This window comes from Lepidothrix coronata, unplaced genomic scaffold, assembly GCF_001604755.1.
Source record: "Lepidothrix coronata isolate B3197 unplaced genomic scaffold, Lepidothrix_coronata-1.0 Scaffold173, whole genome shotgun sequence".
NCBI classification, from domain to species: Eukaryota; Metazoa; Chordata; class Aves; order Passeriformes; family Pipridae; genus Lepidothrix; species Lepidothrix coronata.
Genome location: NW_016690353.1, coordinates 86,343 through 110,415, shown reverse-complemented (window position 1 = coordinate 110,415; position 24,073 = coordinate 86,343). Strand labels below are relative to the sequence as shown.

At 43.2% G+C, this 24,073-nt stretch overlaps 1 protein-coding gene across 3 annotated transcripts in view; it reads right to left on the bottom strand.

The window, feature by feature from the left end:
• The window catches only part of VIPR1 (vasoactive intestinal peptide receptor 1), a 108,529-nt gene that overhangs the window by 34,301 nt on the left and 50,155 nt on the right, over window positions 1–24,073 (bottom strand). For all 3 annotated transcript variants that reach the window (XM_017830051.1, XM_017830053.1, XM_017830052.1), the window contains 4 exons: window positions 20,489–20,596; window positions 8,461–8,564; window positions 4,151–4,251; window positions 1,704–1,836 (listed from right to left, as the gene is read on the bottom strand). In XM_017830051.1, the coding sequence (XP_017685540.1) occupies window positions 1,704–1,836; window positions 4,151–4,251; window positions 8,461–8,564; window positions 20,489–20,596 (446 nt within the window). The remainder of the gene's footprint in view (window positions 1–1,703; window positions 1,837–4,150; window positions 4,252–8,460; window positions 8,565–20,488; window positions 20,597–24,073) is intronic.

Sequence of the window (24,073 nt, the reverse complement as noted above, 5' to 3'; positions counted from 1 at the left end):
CAGATTTGTTCCACACAAGTTTATAACCCTTGTGTATCATCCAGCCATTCACCCTGAGCTGGTGTTTAACTTAAAAGTTCTCTGATGGGGATAAACACACCCTGTGAGTCTACCTGAAAGCACAGTGGCTTCCAGGAGCTGTGGATTCTGCAGGAAAATTCCTGTATTTCTGTTTCTGGATGGAAACACTTCTCACACAGCTCTCTGTGGTCATGTCCCAGTCACGACCCAGTGCAAATACCCCCAGGGGTGAGGGGTTAGTTCAAGCTCCATGGTTTGTTGGGTTCTTGGCTCCTCTGCCAACTGGCATCAGTGGAATTTTTTTATTCCAGTTTCCATGTCATTCTAACCATTCATGGACTCTCCAAGGAAAAAACAGTTGCAAGAATACAGATCCCAGTGAACCACTGGGAGGGAAAAGCACGGAGGGACATTCCAAAGGGAACACTTCCTGCTGCAGACAGTTCTTGGAAAAAGCTGAAAGGAGGCTGCAACTGAGAGATGCTGGAGCAGAAAGTTCATTGTAACAGCAGGGACAGGACTCAGGGTTAGGATACAGAAAAGCCAGAAGGCAAGGAGTAAGCTGGAAGGATGGAAGAGAAAGAGAAGCTTTTTCTGGTGCTGTGTGACACAAAAAAACAGGTCCAGAAGGGATTTGCTGGATTGCTGTGCCCAGTCTCCTGCTATCGCCAGCAAGCATAATGTTATGTTATAAGCACAATGTAATGTTATGAATTTGCTATGGAGGGTTCTTTTTTTCTTTTCTTTTTTTTTTTTGAATGATTTGTGATCACATCTCTTCGTTTTGGTGATTTCAATTTCCTGCTTAAATTTATCCATGGCTGGTGTCCCCTTACGTCAATATGGCCTTTAGATAAACAGCCCTTCTCCCTCCTCAGTGTTTGCTCCAGCTGATAACACTGAAAGTGAAAAAAAAAAATAAAATCCCAGCTCCTTTATTCCCCTCATTTATTGTCCCAGTAGGGAAATCTCACAGCTGCAGACAGAGAGCGTGGGAGACAGGTCCAGGTGAAAAATAGATGATCATGTCTACACATGGATTTCCTGCCCAAACTCCTGCAGAGGTGGGGTCACTGGAGCCCAGGGAGCCCATCCAAATCCAGGTGCCTTATTCCAAATGAGGGGAACAGCTCTCCAGGCTCCAGTGAACATATTAATTAGAGCTTGACTGACTATGGTTGCACTTTACACACTCGTGTACAGGCACTTACCCCAAGGATACCTGGAGTTAGTTACGTGAATCTGGGTCTGACTCTGGAGGGAAAGGTGTTATTGAATCCCTAAACACAGCACTGCAAGTGTCCTTGGACCAGGATATCCAAATATTAGCACGTGGCTGGGAGATGGACACCAGGCTGACAGGACCCCCAAAATCTTGTAGAGCCTCGGTTGTGGGTTTGACCTCACAGAATCGTTGAGGTTGCAAAACACCTCTAAGATCAGCGAGTCCAACCTCACAAGGGGACAAGATGCCTATAAATTTTTGACTCTGATAATCAATTTATTCCCTTTCCATATAAATTGACCTGCAGCAATCATATTTTTTCTTTCAAACATGAAAAAAAAAAACCCGAAACATTCCCGAAGTCCTGTCTCTCGTGCACTTGCAAGGTAATTTTTGGTGCATTGTTTAAGAGGGGCAACAGAATAAGGTGGAAACTTCAAAGTGCAAGGCTACTTACTGAACTCACAAAGCAGTGCTCGGATTCTCCACTTTCAAACAGGATGACATCTTTGATGAAGACTGCAATGGCTCTCATGATGAAGGACATGAAGAGATGCATGTGAATATAATTTCGAGTGCAGTGTAGTTTTCTGTCGGGAAGAGATGAAACATTTCTGAATAGCCAGGCTTCTCAAAAGGGGTTATTTACCTATTTGCATGTGCCTTCTGCAAAGACATGGAGTTACAATTAAACATCAGAAACCCCGAGACAGGCTCTGTTCTGATGTACATCACCACAAATCCACTTAAGCCTTTTTAAATCCACAAAACGTGGTGATCCACAGATCTGCAGCAGTGCTGCTGCTTTTTCATTATTCAGAAAAGCAGGACCAAATACAGAATGACAGAAAACAGGTCCATCCCACTGCTCTCCGCTGGAAAAGAAATGTTTTCCACTGAGCAGCCTGGGCTCACAATAAAGGGCTGTTTTCTACAGAATGTTTGTACTGCAATCATTATTTCCAAAGTGAAATGTTTGTTCAAGAAGGGAAATAAATTCTTAGCCTCTGTTGCCAAAATTAACACATATTACAGGCTTTCTGGAGCAACATGAACTATATTATTACTTAAAAAATACTGGTTGTTAATGATACTGAGAACACCACCAGAATTCATCTAGTTTAAAGCATAGATTGGGTGAAAATTCTGGTAGTCAATTTGATAAATCGGGAAAAAATATTTAAAATCATATTAAAATAATAATCTGTGTCTGAGAATTGTATTTCTTCTGCTAAGCTCACAGTGTCTCAAGAATGTGAAGAAAAAGTTATTCATCAAAGGCATATCTGAAAAAAAGTGCAAAGCAGTTAAAAAAGAAATTATACATAATATTATTTTAAAATACAAATTATGAAATTGGCAATAAATGTACACTTGTATCCTGCACAATAATTACATTCCTTTTACTTTATTGTATATATTAATCTTATTAGCATGAGAGGGGGGGATATTCTCCAGAGAAAAATCAGCATTTGGTTAAACACACATTTTGAAGATGAATTTTGATCAAGTAGGGTTTTTTTTCTTTTTTTTCAAGTGGGATTTTACACCAGCTACGTGAAGAGCCCAATACTCTGCAGATGGGTACTTTGTACAGACACCAGAGCCACAACAGACCTCGCTCAGCAGCACAATCAAATTAGCAGCTCCTAATGAGTCCCTGTGCCGTGGCAGAGGTTGTGCTCCTGATCTGGGCTTATGGCAGGATAATGTGGCTGAGCTGAGCTCTCTCTACTTGCAGGTGAAGGGAAGTCAAATGACTCTGCTTCCCACAAAGGAACAGCGTGAACCTCCACAGTTTCATCAGCCTGGCACCTTGTACCTTGTTGAGATAATCTGCATGTGGGTCTGATTCACTCCTCCCTTGTGAGAGGAGAGAACACATGGGTGAAGAGCAAAGTTCTTGAAAGGTGAGGCCAGTCTTGGTCTAAGTGTGAGAGTTATATCCTAGAATATAAGCTCTTTCCTACAGGAGGAGGGGGAACCACATCTTTGCTGAACAGATCTTTGCTGTTCTCCCTTTACAAAAACAACTTTATAATAGGAGATAACTTATATGCAGACTTCTTCATTTGAGGCACCCAAATTTTGATGCCTGATTCATTTATAAACAAGAGACTGAGGATTCATTAATTTGCTGCAGTCTGGGCTTCTAATGCCACTTGATAAGCTGCAGAGTATCTGCCCATCAGTCCATAAGGGCCTGAGTCTCCTAATGGTCCATCATTGTATCTGCTACCCTTGTGCACATCTCAGAGCCACCAGCATGACTAAAATGGCTCTGGGTGTTTCTGTCTTGCCATAAAACCACAGCAGGAAGTGTTTCTTAAATAGGCTTTGGGAGGGAACAGGCTGCCCAGAGAAGCTGTGGCTGCCCCATCCCTGGAAGGGGCTGGGGGGCTTGGAGCAACCTGGGCTAGTGGAAGGTGTCCCTGCCCATGGCAGGGGGTTGGAATGAGATGATCTTTCAGGTCCTTTCCAACCCAAACCATTCTAGGATTTGGTGATTCTGGGTAGTTTTGGAGTGTGATTAATCTGTATCATTTTGAATACCTACTTTGAGTAGAAATTCCATAGTATCCACATATCTGACTAGGACTCTGTGGACTATAACAGGTTTATGGAATAATGACCTCTAATACAGGAATCCATCATGTAACAATCTACCTTTAGTGAGATGAATCCATTTAAATAATTGCATTTGGGGTTATAACTCTCACACAAAGGCCACAAATCACGTTCTAAAAAACAGAGGTACCAAAAGACGGGAGAACTTTCCTCCGCTATCCAACTCAGACGTGACAGAAGTTTTTGGCATTTATCTGTAACACTCACAGCCTATAAAGTCTGTAACTTTAACAGCTTCCATGTCCTTTTGAGTGCCTTGTTTGCTCATGGTCTTACCTGAAGAGACACAGGATGATCATAGCAGCTGTGAGGGCAATGAGGGACAAGGTGTGTCCGATGGTGTAGCCAGTCTTGACTGTGCCATAGAACGCTGTTTGCTGTGGGGAGAGGAAAGAGGCAAAACAGGTCTTTCAACGAGCTGCCAAAATGCATTCCTAAATACAGCACCACTGACTGGTGAGACAAGGAAATCATCCTTCTCCATCCTCTTAAAACAACTCCAACTCCTTCACATCCAGCAGTGCACACTACTCAAATACCACCGGTGTGAATAAGAACATGTCCGGTTGCAGCAGAGCTTGGATCACTCCAAAACCAGGCTGGAGTTACACCAGGGGAATGTTCCTGCTGGAAGGAGCCTGGTTTGACACTTGCAGAGACAGCTACATGGTTAGAACCTCGTGGAACAAGAATGACTAATGTTCAGCTAAAGAGCACACTGACACATCACCGCTGACGAGGGGAGGACGAGGAGCTTCAGGCTTATTAAGGAAGTTTGAGGGCAGAACTGCTTGGGAAATTGGTTTGTTTTCGTGGAAGTTGCACGCTGTGTTTAGGCAAGTAACTTAAAACATTGTCACTGAAATCACACATATATGTTAATTCAGAAATATATGTTGAGTTGGAAATTGGTTCGTGGCTTTTCTCTTTGACAGGACACAGAGGGAATCCCTGACCATGGGACATGATTCCAACAGGGAATCCTGTTCTAAACAAAATAGGGAAGTAAGGCAGTAAAACTCCAGCTCTCCAAGGCTTTCTAGCAACACTCTAAATCAATACATTCTGATTTTCAGCTTAAATAAAGGACAAAAGATAAAAGTATTTAGACATTTATTTTATCAATGAAAAATCTAAGTTTTTATGAGAATCTAACTCAGTTTGTGGAAAATGTCATTTTTTTCCAGCCCTTGACTGACCCTTCTCTGCCTTCCTTATCCTCCTTTTCAATAAAAAACCTGAAAAACCAAAACCACAAAGAGCAGTTTGGACAGAAAATCTAAACCTAACCTTGTTTGGAAAAATGCTCTTCAATAACACTGAGAGTTGACACTTTTATATGTTATTTTCACAGGCCTTGACAAGTACTTGGTGCTTTAGCCCCAAGTGGGGCTGAGATGAGCAGCAATCCTTTAGCATTTGCACAAGCCAGCTTGGAGGGGGGTTAAACCAAGACACTCAAAGCTACCTAAATTAAGTCTTCTTTTCAGCCTTATTGGAGTTTGGAATCTCAAAGGCAGCTGAGACTTTTCCAGTAAAAGCAGTCAACCTCCTTCCTCTTGGTTTCATCTTTCTCTCATTATTTAGTTTCCTTCTTGGTGGCACCAGAGCAGAAATGTTCCAGGAAAGACCTGGCCAGCAGAAGGAGGGAGCCTGTGGTAGGGGACTGTGTTTGAGGAAGAGGTTGTCCCACACTGTATTTAGGAGAGCAGAGAAATGGGGGAAAGGAAGTTAAGGGATATCACAGGAGATGTCGGCAGTGGGGTGGTGGATGGAAGCTCTCCAGTGTGAATACAGATATAGGTCTTTTGCTTCTTAGAGTTATTCCCAGGAGCAGGAAAGTTCTTGGTGTTATTCAACAAGCAATTCCCTGCCTTTATATTTCATGATGACCAATCCTTCCTGAGTAGAGAGGGATGGTTCTGAATTCAGCTTTAATGTAGCACGTGGGGTCATCTCTGTTCTGGAAACAGCACATAATGACTTCTCACTCTTCATTTGCACTTGCTAATGACAATCGGTTCCTACTTTACAGATATCAAACCAGAGATTTTGACCCAAGAGCATCAATGGAATTGGAATTTCACTCAGGGTTCAGATGACTAAAATATTCTTAGTAGAAAAAAGAGGGATTTAGGTAAGTGAAGGCAATGCATGGCAGGATGCCTGGATTCTAGATGAAGACCTAGATCAATTTACAGAATGAAATTAGGCAATTTCCTCATTGTCTCTCTGACTTCTGAAAGCTTCTGCTTAATTTCACAGGAATGTGATAATAACAATTATTTCAGGTAGATGTTAAATTGAGATTAATTAAGAATCATCTTCCTCGGTTTCTGTTCAGTAACGTCAACGTTTGTCCCTTGGTATCTTGGTCGACAATGGAAAACATTTCCATTTGTAAGAGAAAAAGAAGAGAAACACTGATATAAAGTCTTTCAGTTGCCACACATGTTGGCCCAAACTTGAGCCCAAGAGTTTATGAAGTGTTCTACACATGGAAGGTTATCAATCTGTCCTGGACCTCGTGTCCCATACAACCTGTTGTTCTTTTTTCCTATTCCCTTTACTTCTTCCTCCCCAAAGTGACAGCCAATACACCACCAACAAAAAACTATTCTTCCTCCCAGACTAGTACTGCATGCTCAGCCCCCTCAGTCACCTTTCACACGAATTAGACTTAAACGGCATAACAAAAGTGCAGAAATCAGGAGAAAATAATTAAGAAAGAATTAAAAGAACACAATCCGCGTTCTCCTGGTAACGCGACACTCTGGCAATGCCGCAATGCATCGGGTCGCCAAAGCACGTCCCAGGAATTCCCAAATCCCCTCTGCTGCTGGAACACAAACCAGGGCTCCGGATGACAGTCCTTCCCAGAGCAGACCTGTGACAATGGCTTTTGCAGTGCTGAGCTGGTACCACACAGCTTGATCTGAGGGATGGGACACTTGAGGATGTGAAGTGGTGGCTGACCTTGAAGGCAGACTAAGACTTTCTGCAGAAGAGCCTTGGAATTCTTTGTGCAACTTTCCCTTGGCTATTTTCTATGTTCTTCCACTCGTAAAGCTGCCTCAGTTCTGTTCAGATCCTCTCCTGAGTGCCTTGGGAATGTGTGACCACATGCAGAGACCTCTCACCACATATGGAATTACAGAATGTGTTGGGTTGGAAGGGACCTTAAAGATCATCTTGTTCCAACCCTCTTCCATGGGCAGGGACACCTTCCACTATCCCAGGTTGCTCAGAGCCCCGTCCAACCTGGTCTTGAACATTTCCAGGGGTAGGCAGTTCACAACCTCTCTGGACAACCTGTTCCAGTGCTGCACCACCCCCACAGGGAAGAATTTCTTCCTAATATGTAATCTAAACCTGTCTTCCTTCATCTTAAGGCCATTCCCCCTTGTCCTATCACTCCATGCCCTTGTGAAAAGCCCCTCTCTAGTCTTCTTGTAAGCCCCCTTTAGGTACTGGAAACATATCTTCATTCATTATTGAGATTCCTATGTCCAACATTCACAAACACTGACATGTCATAAAACAGAAAAAACCCCCCACAAACATGGGAGGAGGTTTAATATAAACATATTATATAAAGATATAAACATATTATATAAAAATATAAACATATTATATAAAAATATAAACACTACAATATCTGATTGCTGTGAAATGTGATTCTTTTCCAGCATAAGCTTTCTCTTGTTGACTATGTGACAGTTATAGGGGACTAGTTTAGTTTAGATTAGATGCTGAACTTTGAGTTAGGTGAGGTGAATTTTGCTTCTGACACTTGTCACCCTCTTTAGACTTTACCCTTCTTGTCTCAGGCGGCAGCAAACCAATAACAAACTCCTCCCTGTGTAATGACACTACTCCATAAAGCTGTTTATACCTGTCAGCAATCGCTAATTTATATACAGACAATATCCCAGAGAGCTTGAGGATTTCCTTACAAAATTCAGGAATATTGCATGGAAATGTGTGTTCCTTACAGTGCTCTGGATATTCAGCTGGTTGAGTTCAGCAGGGCAGCCCTGATGGCAAGTGAGTTATATCCTTTTTATCCCTTTTGATCCTAATGTTGCCCTAGAAAGACTGGAATCACCGCATCGACTTAAGGACAAATATGAATGTGGAGGGCTTGTTTCAAAGTTCACCATGGAAAATGAAGCACCTGAAGTTATGTGTGGGCATCACATAGACATTGGTCTGATCTTCACAGGTGCTGATTTCCTGTCACTGCCCTGGAAACTGTGGATGTCCCATCCCTGGAAGTGTCCTAGGCCAGGCTGGACAGGGTTTGGAGCAACCTGGTCTAGTGGAAGGTCTCCCTGCCCAAGGCAGGAGGGTTGGAATGAGATGGTCTTTAAGGTCCCCTCCAACTCAAACCATTCCATGATTCTATAAAATCAAAGGGAAGATCATTTCTTTGTCCAAGCATTTGAACTCTGCTTCCAGGGATCCTCCAGAGGGCTCTTCTCTCTTGGGGAATCAGAGTGGAAACGGAAAAAACTGGGCATGGGAAGACTATCTGATATGGATCCCTGTTAAATGTCGATGTCTACCCATCCAGGTTTACAGACCTCTTCCCCTGGAGTGCTGTTGGAATCATATCCACAAGCTACGGTGTAGGGAGCAGGGTACACATCCGACCAGCCCTGGCTTGTACAATTCCTGGTCACGTTCCCTGTTGGGAAAGAGAAAACCACAATTTAAAAACAAACTTTCACCCTTCCACCAAACAAATGTCTGCCTGTCATGATACAAATGCCAGAGCACAGTTCTTGTAACGCTTAAGAGTAAAACTCTCATGCTTATTCTCTGTTATTAAGTTTTCATATTACACAGAACATATAAACTGGAGGGACCCACTGGGTAGTAAAGTGCAGACCTGAAAAACAAAGTACCTTTTAATACTGAGTTGCCCACAAAATTTCTCTTCTAATGGTACATAATGCCAGTTGCACCCAGACCTTTGGTTGTTGGCACTGCACCACTATTGTTTGAGAGGGTTGTTGTCACATTGCCTTGTTCCTTCTTGTTCCTTCCTTCTTTTGTGGAAAAAATTTATCCAAACAGATCAGTGAGTTATTTGTGAGAAGCTGAGACAGGGACAGATGAAGTGCTCACTTCACATGGTGCAGGTAAGGTTGGGGGCCTGGGAACTAAATGTGGTCCTTCAAACCCAAACCTTGCCTGGTCAAATGTGATTCCTGGGAATTCTACTGCACTCTTTGTCTGAGGACCAAACACTTCAAAATTTGGCTGTGAAGGGAGAGAAAACACATCCTGACAACCTGTATTGCCTGTTTTAATGTGTGTACTCAAGGACAGGAAGATTTCCTGACTGCCTGGGGCCTCCAACCAGCTAAAAAGAGCCTTAATTAACACAAGGACATCTCACTCCTTCAGCCAAAACTGGCAAAACTGAAGTTCACGTGGCTCTTTGGTACTCTGGGCTTCCTGATCCATCCAGGATTGTAAGAACAAAGCACCTCTCACTTTGGAAAACACCTCTGCTCTCTGTCCCAGCTGCACCTCAAACCCAAATTGGCTTAATCCAGCAAAAGGAGGAGGGAGCAGCAATCAGGATAAGCTTTACCCTGAGAGGTTTGTAGCCTAAAAGGCCAAGATACATGTTGGCCATACAAAAATAAGAAAGCAGAAACACATTTGACAATACACTGCAAATTCCCCCAACATCTTCTCTGACCACCCGTCCCTACCCTGCCCACCTCTCAGGAATCCCGTCATTGTGGCATTCCTTTGGTGCCATTCATCACACAAAAGTGTCACCCCTGACTGGAACGCTGGTACAATAAACCAGGATGAACAAACAGCAGTCAAAACTGGCTTCTTAGATGAAAAATGGCAGCAGTGAAACTCAAGAGCTTCGCAAACGTTTCCAACAATGGGGTTCTTTGCACACAAGAGTGAGAAAACCTCTGCAAACAGGAGCAAATCAATTCTGCAGCTGTGAGTCATGAAAATATTCGAGTTTCACCTGCAGAAATTTCTGACAATTGAGTCATCTGAACATCTTCCCAGCCAGGGACTCGTTTTGCTCTGAAATCAGCAGCAGCCTGACCCCTGGCTTCAGTCACTTGTTGAACCCTCGTGACAGATGGATTTTGACACTAAACTCATCCCTGTAATTTGCCTTTACAGCAGATCTGAACTCCATGAAAACTCTTGAAGGTTCATTTTCACAGCTGTCCCAGAAGAAGCAACTCCAGCACACCTTGGTGCTGCTCCTCAGGCTTTTCCTGCACTGTCACTGTTTGCAGTTCCTTTGACCAGGCTTCACACTGGGATCGTAAGAGATCTTGGGCAAACAAAATCAAGAACATGACTGTTCAGTACCTTTTTTTTTTTGAGGTGTTATGTAATTTCTGTTATTTCTTCTTCATTACAATGGATCCCATTATCTGAACTTCGTTGCTTCCTGTTTCCTGCTCAAAACTCCTCCTTTCTGTTTGGGCACGATTTTAGATTTCACTGTGGTTTTGTGATTCCTTGTTTCTTATCCTCAGTGAACTAAGGGGTGCTTCTTTCAGCTTAATTTTCTCATGTTTCTTCTTTTTGACTGCACTTCCTCACAATTGTTTGATTATTTTAGAATTCTTGCTGCTCTCAAGTTGTCTTAATACTTTAGCAGATGTGGGAAACTCAGGTAGAGGGAAGCACAATGACACAGCAGCACTGGGATTAAAAAATAGTAACAATTACTTTGATTTTAGAGAAGCTCACTTCCCACAGAAGTTTTTCTACCACCCTTTGCTGCTCATGTCACTTTTAGATGTGCAACTTCACCCACATGGCGGGATACAAGAAATCTTTGTTCACTGATGTCTGAGAGGCGTAAAAAGTACAAGGTTAAAAAAACTAAAGATTTTACCTCACAGCAGTTTTGGCTCAAGTGGTGGCTGATGTCTCCCCTCAGACCAAACAGCATTTCTAATTACTACTGTTTACCAGGTTAATTTCTATATTGAAAAAACCCATAAAATTTGGAAGAGTGTCTCAGAAGATTAGTTCTTGCTCTGAGGTTTACAGACAGTGAACTTCAGACAAGTATTAAACTGAGATTTTTATGTTTCACAGATCCCCAGTGAAAATCCAGCCAGTTCTTGTGGTCTCCTGTTGCTCTCAGTTTATCCACTAGACTTTGATAACAAAGTCTGATCATCTGTCAATGGAAAGGCAAATTTTTCAAAGCACCAGAAGCTGTATGTGCCATTTTACAGAACTGTTTCTCACTATTTTTGTAGCACAAGTTTTCCCTAGAATGATGCACCAACGAAGTACACTGAAAACCCAAGTGGCAGCATCAGAACAGACAGTGCTTCCAGGCTTGAAAAGAGTATCTCCAGCCTTTGGAAGTTCACCAGATTTCCCAAAAATTCTCATTTCCTCTCAGACCGGAGCTAAAACTTTTTAAACTGTATTCCTGAAGAATTAGTGAGAAAGGAGACTGGAGTTTATAACTCAGTTATATGTAATTAGCAATGCAGAGTGGAGAAGACTCACTGAGGATGGAAAGCATCCCACTGCCAGTAGGTTTGTGCTCCAGACTCTTCTGTAGGTTGTGGAAAAAGAAGGTTCAAATCCCTGGGGTGAACAGAGTCCCCTCACTCTGGTGGTATTAGTTAACAGCCATGAAACAATCTGCTTTTTGTGGGGTTTGTATTTCATTTTCATCAGAAATGTTACCAACTGTCAGACTGGTGCATCTGCTCCTAAAAGCAACAAGATGAGGTTTTCCATTTAAAAAATAAAAACCGAAAAGTTTCACTTGAAAAAGCCACAACTGAGACTCATTTATGGTAACAATAATAATGTCTTGTAATGTCTTACAAGAACTCAGTTTCCTGCTTTCCCACAATCACAGTTTGGAAGAGTCCTTCAGAGGTCACCTGGTCCAAACCCCCTGCTCAAGCAGGGTCACCTAAAACTGGTTGAATGGAAGCGTGACCAGATGCCTTTTGGATATTCTTGGAGTCCTTCAAGGATGGAGACTGCACCACATCTCTGGGTAACTTGTTCCTGTGCTTGGTCACCCTCAGAGCAAAAAAGTGTTTCATTATGGAAATGGAGATGTGTTTTAGTTTAGCCATGGCTAGAAAATGCAAAGAGGAGGGAAGGCAACTGGCCTTGATTGGTTTAATTGCAGTGTAAATGAAGTGAAATCACTTCTTTATGGAAGGTGGGAGATATCCAGGCTCAGCAGAGGCACAGTGATTGCTAAAGTGCAATAAGTGGATTTGTGTGAGTCCTGAGCACCACTGGAGGGACCTCAGCACCTCAGCTCTTTCACTGCTGTCATTTCTCTTTGCAGGTACGAGGACAAAGGAGTTTAAAGATGAGTTTGGAAAGGGAATAAGGTGATGACCTTTCCATAAGGCTCCCTGCCAGGTGGGAGGGGATGGATGAACAAAAGGAGCAAAGTAACCGTGCAGAAAGGAAAGGGGAACAAAAAGTTAGTTAGTAATCCTTATACAAGCTGAAGAGACCATAGTGAGGAGAACCAGGATGGGAAACTAAGCAGATTCCAAAAATACGCTGTGGCATAAAAGCCACTGAAGGGAATTAAAGTGTAAATAAGAAGCAAGATGACCTTTGGCTCATTTATATGGGTGTTAATGACAGCTAATACACAAAACACTATTGAAAGGCAAGGGGTGAAGCCACAGGCCTGAATAACCAGTTTTCAGGAGGTTTTACTGCAGCAGGGCCTTAAAGGCTCATGAGAAGGATCACAGGCCACAACTGTTGAATTAACTTCCCACATTTCTTGGTCCATCCCAAACCATGAGCTCTGCTCTTTGCACATGTACTGACCACAGCACTGCAAACATTTGAGTGGCTTCAGGCTGAGCCCCAGAGAGAAGGGCAAGATGTCTCTCAAGTTCAACACCAGCCACTCTGCAGCACCCTAAACACTACCCAGGGAGGATGGACCACCTAAGTCAGTGTAAACTGCTGTATGGTTTAGTTTTTGTCACAGTGAGCACAGTAAAACACTGGCACGGGCTGCCCAGAGAAGCTGTGGATGCCCAATCCCTGAAAACATTCAAGGTCATCAGGTTGGATGTGACTCTGAATAACCTGATCTAGTTGAAGATGTCTCTGCTTGTTGTGAGGATGTTGGATTAGATGACATTTAAAGGTCCCTCCCAACTCAAACCATTCCATGATTCTATGATATTAAACAAACAATCATAAAATGGGTTGGGTTGGAAGGGATTGTAAGATCATCCAGCGCCAACCCCCTGCCCTATATGTGTGTATAATAAAACACAGCTCTTCCTCAGGCACTACATCAGATTCACAGAATACCCTGAGTTGGAAGGGGCCCACAGGAATCATCAAAGTCCAACTCCTGGCCCTGCACAGCACACCCCTACAATCCCACCACGTGTCTGAGAGCCTTGTCCAAACACTCCTTGAGCTCTGGCAGCCTTGGTGCTGTGCCCACTGCCCTGGGGAGCCTGGTCAGTGCCCAACCAACCACCTTCTGGGTGGAGGAACATTTCCTAATATCCAACCTAAACCTCCCCCGACACAACTTCAGGCCATTCCCTCGAGTCCTGTCACTGGTCCTCGCAGAGCAGAGCTCAGGGCCTGTCCCCCTTCCCCTCATGAGGAAGTTGTGACTGCCACTTGGTTTGGGATGAGCTCTTGGCCTGTATTTCTGGAAAACCTGCTTGCAGTGTGCCCTGGAGGTGAATGACCTTGGACATGAAGCAGGAGCAGAGATTGCACTTCCTGCACACACTTCTGCACCTTTCCAGTACCACATCTGCTGTAGGGCAGGACTTTGCCATCTGGCCCAGCAGCTGCTCCAGGTTTAAGTAAACACTTCTCAGGAGTTCACCCTTTCTAATTTCCTAATCTGCATGGTTTGCTGGCATGTCTATTCCAGGAAGGGAATTGATGGTTGGAAGCAATTATCTGAATGTTTCCATGTGAGTGATCAGCTTGTGTGGTTGTACCAAACCTGGCACGTGGTTCAAACCCATCCTAAGCAGCTTTTTATCCGTTGCAGGGGGGTTCAGGAACCCTCTGCCCTGGGTAGTAAAGACAGATGGAAGGAAATTCCTCCTATATAACAACAAACTGGAAGATTCCCCACCCATAGCAGCTGGAAGTAGATGATGTCTAAAATCCCTTCCAATCCAAACTATTCGATGATGGTTCTCTGATTCTAAATTTTGAGACAAGTTTTGCTTAGAACCCCTCATGTTTTCTTTTAGCATTTGAAAAAAACCAGTAAAAACCAACCAACCAACCAAAAAAACCCCCAAAACCCCCCCCAAAAAACAAACAAAAAAACCCAAGCCAAAACAAAAAGCCAACAGCTGTAAACTCATGAAGGAAATGTCTAAGCACTCCTGTTTTTAATTCAGTTTTTGGATATTCAGCTTTTACTAATTGTTTTAAATGTTCTCTGAGAAAAGAAGAATTCTCTTCTTTTCTTCTTATCCCACACCACTCTTATCTTTTTTTTTGCTTGGAATGACAAATAGCAATGAATTGACAACAGTGACACCCATCAGGAGACAAGGAGAACTCTCTTCTCTTTTCTTAATTTTTTTTTCCCCCAAAACTGGATGAAGAACTGTTGAATCTTCCTAGGAAACAGAGCAGGATAAGCAGCTAAATGGCTTTATGGCTTTGTGTCTTGCATATCCCTGTGAGAGTGGGAATATCTCCTCATCTCTCTCCAATGGAGGTTGCAGATGAGCTGCTGTCCCACACACCTCACCACTGCCTTTATCTTATTCCTGTACTCTGACTTTTTCTTACCTGTTTCTAATAATTTTGATATCTCTTTATACTTGTGGCTTTCACCTGTACCTTGCAGGTCTCTCGGTCCTGCACTTTCTTTATATGTTGTGTGAAAACATCCTCCATATGCTTATTTTTGCCCTTCTTGTGGACAATTTTGTTCAGTACCCCTTCTCCATTAGACCATAAAACAATCATTCCCTATCTACTTTCTCCACAACATCCACGACTGTATTTACCTCAGACTCAGACCCTTTAAATCCACATTTTTACAGATGGATAAGCATTAATCTAGTTTTGTTTAGTGTCTGTCCCTACCCTTTTTCATGCATTATTCCAATGACAGTGGCCCTGTTCTCCTTTGGACATGAATCTCCCACCTGACGGACCTGCTCAGCTGCACCTTCCATGGGGCCTCCTGGCCTTGACCTTCTTCCCTCCACTGCCCACTCAAACAGCCCAGAGGGTTCTTCCTCTGCCTCCAGGATCCTCACATCCCTCTCCAAAGGATCTAACTTTGTTCCACAGTGAATATTTCTTCCAATCACTGTTCCTTGGGGAAAATGGAGAGATGCTGTTCTACACCAAAACACTGCACACACCAGTTACTAACTGGGATAGAATTTCTGGAACAGGAACAAACACATGCAGAACTTCTTATTCAATTCCCTGGTTTATAAATACCTTTGGGAATGATGTGGAAGGGGCACGAACCAAAATGACTTTGCAGATTGGGTTGTACCAACCAGTAAAGGGCCTGGTGGAAGAATGACGTGGTTTATTCATGACATAGAAGGAGAGAAGGGAGGAGTTAGTGGAACAAAGATAAAACCAGAACATTTTCTTTATCAAAGGTGTTTGATCTGGGTAGGAGTTAAACACTGGACTGAATAAATGCAGAGGGCTATTGTCTATGTCTGGCTCTTAAGGTTTTCCTCTTAATTTCTTTTTTGCCTCTCATCTGTTTCAAACACACACTTCAGACTCAGAGACACGTCTGAAAGTTTGTGTTAGAGGTGCTGTTTTAGCTCTTTCATCTTTGTGGAAGAAAACCTCTTACTGGCTTTTAATGGGAGCCTGAATTCATACAAAGAGATATAAGGTCAATCATTGCTCAGGAGTGTTTGCTTTTACCCCCTCCTGCTCCCCTTGCCCTTTTCTGTAACAGCCTCTAAAGCAGAGGGGAAGGTCTGCTCTGATTAGCAACGTCCTGCTTCTCCCTCATCATATTCCATGGTCACAAACTGATTTTTTCAAGCAGAAGCTATTAAAGCAACAGCACTTCTTATCATTTACTCTCCTGGAGGTGCTGCTGAGCCCACTGGCACATCAATAGTTCCAGTTTTGTTATTGATCCGTCCCACTGTTCTTGGGAAGCACTTGAGACTTGCAGACAGCTACAGCTTGCATTAAACTAGATGCTGAAGTGGTTAGATCTGGGAAAAACTTGTGGGGTAATCATGACAAGATATTTTCCAAACCTGCTTTCTCTGCCCCAGCCACGATCTAACAAGGTCATTCTTTCAATAAAATTCCTGCTTAGTGTTTTACGTTATTTCATATTTCATGATTTAATGGCATAGCAGGACCCATGGCATGGTGTGAGCACATCACACAACAGGCACAGCCTTCATTTTCTTCATTTGCTGTTTTCCAGATCACTTGGCCTGCAGTCACTGAAGCCACACTTCCAGTGCCCTGAAATATCCTGCACCCCGTTTTTGGGGCAATACTCCCTTTTTTCCTTATCTCCCTCTCCCATTCCTGCACTTTCTCATTGTGAAAACCTTGATCCTTAATTAATACAGGTAATTCCTCCCTTTCTAACGTCACATGTTCCCCTTAATTAGGCACCTTTCGTAAACTGTTTGTTTTCTCATCCTAAAAGCAGAGCTGTCAAACTTTAGGACAAATTTCCCATTAGATCTTTTGACACTGCAATCACAGTAATCCAGGAAACATTCACAAGAAAAAAAGATGCACATTTCTGGGTAGGGGGAGGTACAACAACTCCACAAGCCCTGGGTAACAGTGGGTTTTGAACCTCAGGACTCTCCGTGGTGTGCAGGGGTATCCTTGGGGTGCTCTGGAGGGTGGTGGAGAGGTTCAGCTGCTGATCAAAAAGCCTTCTCAACACCAGCCCTTCAGAGGAGTGGGGCACAAGCATTGGGGCACCTCAATTGCAAATACATCATGGAATAAAAGAATCATAGAATTCTTTAGGCTGGAAAAAGATCTTTAAGGCCATCGAGTCCAACCATTAACCCAGCGCTGCCAACCCCACCAGCAAACCATGTCCCCAGGCACCACATCTACATGGTTTTTGAACACTTCCAGGGATGGTGAGGCCACCACTCCCCTGGGAGGTCTGGTCCAACGTCTGACCACCCTTTCAGTGAAGAAATTTTCCCCAGTATCCAATCTAAACCTCCCCTGGTGCAACTTGAGGTCGCTTCCTCTTGTCCTGTCGCCTGTTACTCGTGAGAAGAGGCCAACCCCCACCTGGCTACAGCCTCCTTTGAGGGAGCTGCAGAGACTGATTAGGCCTCCCCTGAGCCTCCTTTTCTCCAGGTAATTCTGCTTTTTTATATGAAGGCACATTTGGACAGCAGAGCACCTGAGTATGTCGAGGGCTCTCAGTGAACAAACCCCCATAACAAATGTCCTTAACTGCCTGTTTCCTTTTAAATGAGCATTGCAGCAAATAAACAGTGGGTCTGGCTCATTTTTGAGTTTTTTACAGTAGTGGTGAGATGTGTTCTCATCATCTGTTGCTATCTGCTCATCCCTTTCCTCGTTTTATTCAATTTTTGCTCCAGTTTCAAAAGCAATATAGAACAAAAAGTGTTCATGAGGGACAGGAAAGGAGAGTGGAAATAAATTTAGAGCCCTAGAGGAAAAAAAGGAGTTTGGCAAGCCCAAAACTCAGAAGGATCTCACCTCAGTGAGTGGGATTCCAGAGATTGGTTATGCCCACCCCCACCTCTTTAAGTCAATTAATCTTACAATTGAAGCTTAAAAACTGGCAGTTCTAATTTATGCTGTTCCACGTGTGCATGATGGACAATCTGCTTCTGGAGAAACCGTGAGAAATAAATCCCTATTACAAATGTCATCTTCCATGTGTTAAAAGAAAGCTGGAATGCTCTGGTCAAGGGACAGCAAGTAATGCACTTTATTAACAGAAGGTGCCCAAAATATTCTCATCCGTCTCCTTCACATGGTAGTGACGAATGCCATGAAATAATGAGAATTTTCTGAAGCCGTGAATGCCATAAAAATTCAATGTCAAATGACATCAGGACTACGGCAGGCATTTTAAGGCTCCTAAATGCCACGAGATATTTTATCCTTTATTTTCCATGAGATGGGATATTAGTCATTTGAAGAGCATATTTTCTGCTAGGCAGGAAAATGACATTAACTCTTTGCTTCCCAGTATTTCACCCTTTTCCTGTTATAAATACACAATAAGGTTTTCTCTTGCTCACAGCTTGATAGAAGCTTTCATGTTCCTGCGAAGGGATCAAAGAGGACGACACAAACATTAACCAGATGATTGAGTTCCTTGAAAGCTACTCAGTGGTACTGACTGCTACAAAGGAAGAACTGCCCCACAAACTTTGATGGCATTAATTTTGCAACGAATCCCATAAAACGAGAGGCAATCTTCCCCTGCCTTTATGTCAGACCATCCCTGCTTCCCGCTTTTGTGTGTGGCTGTACAAAGTGGATGGCTCGGAGAAAATCAAAGCTGCTCTTTCTGCTTTGGGAAGGGCATCAGTTGCTCTGTTTACAGGAGGAGATGGAGCACTTTTGCTCTGCAGAGCTGGGATTCACCCGGATTGGAAGATGTTCCCATCTGCCAGAGCCACTCCACAATCGTTACGTTGTAAATGGAGAGAAATATGTGGTTTATTGATGTTATCCAACTCATCCTGAAGTCAGTCTAAAAACCATCTGAACTGCACCTCTCAGAAGTCCTCTTCTCACCTCTGACTGTAAAACCAGCTCAGAGATAGGTTTACTTATGGAAAACTCCAAAATCAGTGGATACAAATGCCATTCCAGGTTGGAAACTGGTTTCCTAAATACAGGTAATCTCAGCACCAGCTGAGGAATCTTTCTGGATCCTCCAGTGCATCTCAAATAGTACCAGATGCTCATGGTTAGGAATCTGAATGGAGCCCTCAGTGTTTCTAGTGGAGGTGCCCATCTGTGAGCTCAGTACCTGCATTTCTACTCCACTCAACACAAAATTCATCAGCACAGCACATGATACCTAAAGAGCTGTTCAGGTACCTACACACATCCTCCCACAGAATTAAAGGCATCCCACTTTCCTTAGCTTAAGTTCAACACAGCCACAATGATTTATGTATATATATATATATATATATATATATATATATATATATATATAGGTATGTATATAAGAGGCTGTGTGGCTCGTGCCTGATAGCAGGCATTGCCCTTTCTGCTGTCTGTGTTTGATATGAATCATAGGATCATTAAGGTTAGAAAAGACCTCTAAGATCATCAAGTCCAACCACTAATGCAACACTGTCAGGTCCAGCACTAAACCATGTCCCTAAACGCCACCTCTATATTTTTGAACACCTCCATGGACAGTGAATCCACCACTTCCCTGGGCAGCCCATTCCAATGCTTGCCCTATATATATATGACCAAATATATACAATATTTTCCTCACTGCTCTGCCCTGGTGGGATGATGCATTAGGAAAACTTCTTGGAGAGATTTTTTCCCCTGATTAAGTAACTCTGCTGGGCCTCTAAAACCCAGGGAGTGAATGCTGTGCTTGGGAACAGCAGGCAATTATTCCACACGGCTGAACCAGTGCACAGGGGTCTTGTCCTGCAAGATGTGATATTACAGCAGCTTCTGCCTGTTTTCCCTGGGTGTTGACACAGGAGTGATGAACTAGGAGGGAATTTTGGGAACAGGGAGGTCAGCACTAGGATAGGACTCTGGGGATTTTGAATTTCCCTTCTGAGTCTACAAAGAATTTTGGTGTGGCCTTGGGCAAGGCATGTAATCAGCTGGTTAATGAGTGCAATGCTCTAGCCTGTTAAACAGGGATGATATTGTATCCTTGCTGCCATCCATGTCCTTCATGTGTGTTCAGACTGCAAGGCTCTAAAAGTGGAGACTTATCAGCTCCATCCATAATCTCCAGTGCAAAAGAGCTCAATTTTCTGTGGAGGCCTGCAGGGATTCCATAACAAAAAGAGTAAAAAGTGACCATAAACCACCAGGAGACAAACAGTCCTGTTGCTGCACAGCCCCCTGAGACCTGAATTTTAAACCAAACCTTCCCAAACACCCCAGTGAGTTAACAGACTTTCTCCATTAACCTTCCCTGCCTGTTATTTGTCAGGTTAAATTTCTTGGCCTGTGGCCAAATTTGTCATTTCAGCAGAAAAAAAAAAAATAATCCTTTATTCCGTGCAGTTTCAGCTTGTTTGTTTTCTGTCAGAGACTTAATTAATGATGGTGCTAAACTGCTCATTTTGTACAACAAACATACTGTCACACAGGTTTATTCAGTTCTCACTGCACAACATCCATATTACTGGATTTCACCAGGAGCTATTTTTGCATCCCTGTGATCCAGAGTAGGTGGTGCTGCAAGGACGGGGAGGATGGTTTGGGCATCATGTAGGGCTTGGAAACCTCCTTCACCCTGTGGAAAGAGTTTGTTTCTCCCTCTGATTATACCATGGGGCTTCCCCCTGCGCTGTGCTGTGAAACCCCACTGGCAGTGAAGCCATAAACAGGTTTTGGGGATTTGCTTACCAAGAAAAGAGGTGAGGAATCTGAAGTACTTCGGGCAGGGCCGTACCACGACTTCCCCCACCTCTGCCTCAGGCCAGCACGTGATGTTGTCCCACTGCCTCCTGCAACCTGGGGAGAAGAGAAAAGCAGGTGGTAGGACACATATGAGTTGTGTCTGCTGGATGGAGCAGAGGGACTGGAGTAGGTGTGTGGAGCCCATCACCTCAGTGCAGGCACCTTTTGGAATGAAAGGCACTGAAACATTTCATTTAAACATGCAGCTCTCAGCTACCCCAGTCCCTGAAATTCAGAACTGGTGGCGTCTGTAATTTTCCAGAAATCAGCATAGAAAGAACAGCAATTTGGTGTAAGAAGCAGGCAAATCAGAGTTGGTAGAGAACAGATTAAAAAGGAAGAAATGCCTAATCAAGTCTCTCTCTTCCTTGCCCTTATCTCTCCCTGTTGCATTAAAACACCTGATCTGAAATGTGAGACACGATCCCCCCCTTCCTTCTCTGCTTCCCACAAACTTCTGTCATTAGTTTTTTCTTCCCCTTGCAATGGGATGATTGGGCAGGGGCTGGGAACAGCAGGAAGGGGACATGGATGACAATCAAGGGATCAGGAGCCAAATCCCTTCCCCAGAAGGAGTTTTTCTCCTCAGAAAGGGGGAAGGCACAAAACACAGCTGTAGGCAGAGGAGGGACAGTGCTGTGGCCAGGAGATGCTCTCTGTGGAAGGGTGGTGCGAGGTGGGAGACATCCTGACCTATCCAAGCTTGGAATGAAGGGAGAAAACATGGGGTTTTGTAAAAATGAGGCATTTCTGACGATTTTTCTGGATAGAATAAAAACCTTCCTGTGAGAAAAACATGGCATGTCCTTTCTACGGAGTTGTAATGTTGTTCTGATTTCACCCTTTTATTTCTCAAAAGGCATTAGTAATACCCCACACAGGCTGCACTGCTGAATAATGTATCAGTAATACTGAAACCAAAAGGAGTTGGAAGACTTGAATTAAATAACAAAAAATAAAAAGAAATCAGATACGCTTTTGCCTTAATATGTTGCCTATTTTAGAGTTCCTGGTAGAATTTTGAAAACATTTCTTTTCCCTCCTTTAAATTTCCAACAGGGAGGTGTTTGGGTTGTTTCCACCAGATTGCTGCCCGGGTTACACAGGTGGGTTGTCAACAGAACTCCTTTTTTTCCCAGCATCTCTGCTCTCAGTTATTTGTGATGCCCCATTAGATTGCAACACTTCCCCAAATGTGATTAAAATGCTGCTGTTCAGGTCAACAGCCCAACAGGAGAACCAGGGAGGCGAGAAGGAGGCGCTGAGAAAACGCCTTTCACGTGCAAGCAAAGGGAGCTGTGAGAACCACTGTCAAACTGCACTTCTGGGTAATTATACCCTGCTCTGAAATTCCTCCTTTAAAACATCTTTTACTACTTGAGCTACAAAAAAAGGCTGGTGTCATCGTCAGCCTGTGCACACCGAGGCAATGTGCTGTCTCAGATCAATAAAGAGAGCACACAAGAAACGCTTTGAAGCTGAAAAAGAACCCTCAGCTTATTTCAAAGTGATTTTTTTTTTGCAGGTTTTTTCCTCCCTTCTTTCACGAACAAACGGAACTTTTTAAATGAAGTCCTGAGGTGAGTTTATCAGAAAAATGGAATAAGTGATGGTATCTTTCTCATCCTGTAAGAGTTCATTAGAATTCAGTTTTCAGGTTCCTAATATCAGGTGCAAAGCTCAGTTTTAACAGCCTCATAGTTATCTGCCACCAAACAGCCAGCAGCTCCACAGGTATTAAGATATGAAAGATTCTTCCCATGGAAAACAGATGATTTCAGGATGGGATATTTCATGCTCTACAATCTTTTCCTCCCTGAACATCAATAAATTATAGTGAGCCCATAACCTCAGGACAGGTTATAATGTAAAATAAAGTACAAGGTGATAGTATCAGATGGCTTTTTAAATATCCTGAGTTATAGAGTTGGAGCATTTTTGTGATCTGTATCTCTTTTCTGTGTTGACATTTTTCACCACCACCTGTGATGGATGAAGAAAGCTTTTAGGTGCTCAATTTTGTAACAAAAGCTTTCTTTGATTAAAAGAAACTGAAGATATGCAAGACCGGCCTTGCAGGACAAATAAAGTGTATCTTTAAAAATTATTTCCTCTGTAAATAGATCTTTACAGAGCCTGTTAGATCTTACACCACCATTCTTCCTTATTGCTGCCCCAGACGTGCTGAAAGTACTTGGGCAGCTCCCTGGAATGCTCCAGGTTTTAAAGGTGGGATTCATATCCTTAAATTTATGCATCTAAAATCAGGAGTGTAAACCTAAAGAAGCCTATGGAAAACAGAGCTCTGGTTGGACCATAGGATCACAGAATCCTGGAATTGTTTAGGTTGGAAGGGACCTTAAAAATCATCTCATTCCACCCCCTGCCATGGGCGGGGACTCCTTCCACTAGCCCAGGTTGCTCCAAGCCCCGTCCAACCTGGCCTTGGACACTTCCAGGGGTGGGGCAGCCACAGCTTCTCTGGGTAACCTGTGCCAGGGCCTCATCACCCTCACAGGGAAGAATTTCCTTCTAATATCTAATCCAAATCTCTCCTCTATTAATTTAAAACCATTTACCATTGTCCTATCACTATTTGTCCATGTAAAACTCACTTTTAATCTTTTTTATAAAGTCCCTTTAAGATCTCCCTATCTTTTATAAGGTCTTTTTTATAAGGACCCTTTATAAGGTCCCAGAAGGCCACAGTGAGGTCTCCCTTGGAGCCTTCTTTTCTCCAGGTGAACCCTCCCAGCTCTCCCAGCCTGGTTCCAGAGCAGAGGGGCTCCAGAGCCCTTGGAGCATCTTTGTGGTTTCCTCTGGATCTGTTCTAACAGTTCTATGTCTTTCTTGTGTTGGTTTTCTAAAGTTCAGTAATTTTTTAGAGATGTCCTCTTCTCTCCAATGAGTAGAAGAGGGCCTGCATGAATAACTCATGTTTAAAGAATTGGAACAATCAAAGATTGATACCTGCAAGATGTTTTGCATCTGCAGTCCAATGCTTGCCGCTCACACTGTAACCATTCCAGCACAACATCAGGTTAAACTTTGTGCCCCTCCATTCAACCCAGGACACAGACAACCTTTATCAAAGACCCTTCCAGAAAATACGTTTCATTCTCCCAAACTGACAGACTGGCAAACTGCTGGGAGCTGGGGGCTGGCAGGCAACATTCAGCCATGTCAGGGTGAGAGATGAATACCCAAGAAAATTATTTGAGGACAGAAACAGCTGCAATATGCCTTGGAAAAGGGAAATCTCTCTCTTCCTGGTGGCACCATTTGGTTTTCACGGACGTAACAAAGATGACAAGTTGTTTGGCCTAATTAAATCATGTTTGGTGATTGGTAAGTGCTTCTCCATTAATTAATTATAAATGTTGTCTTTTCCCTTGCACTTGGTATCTGTAGGAAGGATGCAAAGGTGTTTAGCAATCCTTACCTGATGCAGCAGGTGCAAATGAGCCATGAATTAACCTACCCTTCAACTTCATTTCCATCAAAAGAACTGCTCTGCTCACTTGTTTCTTA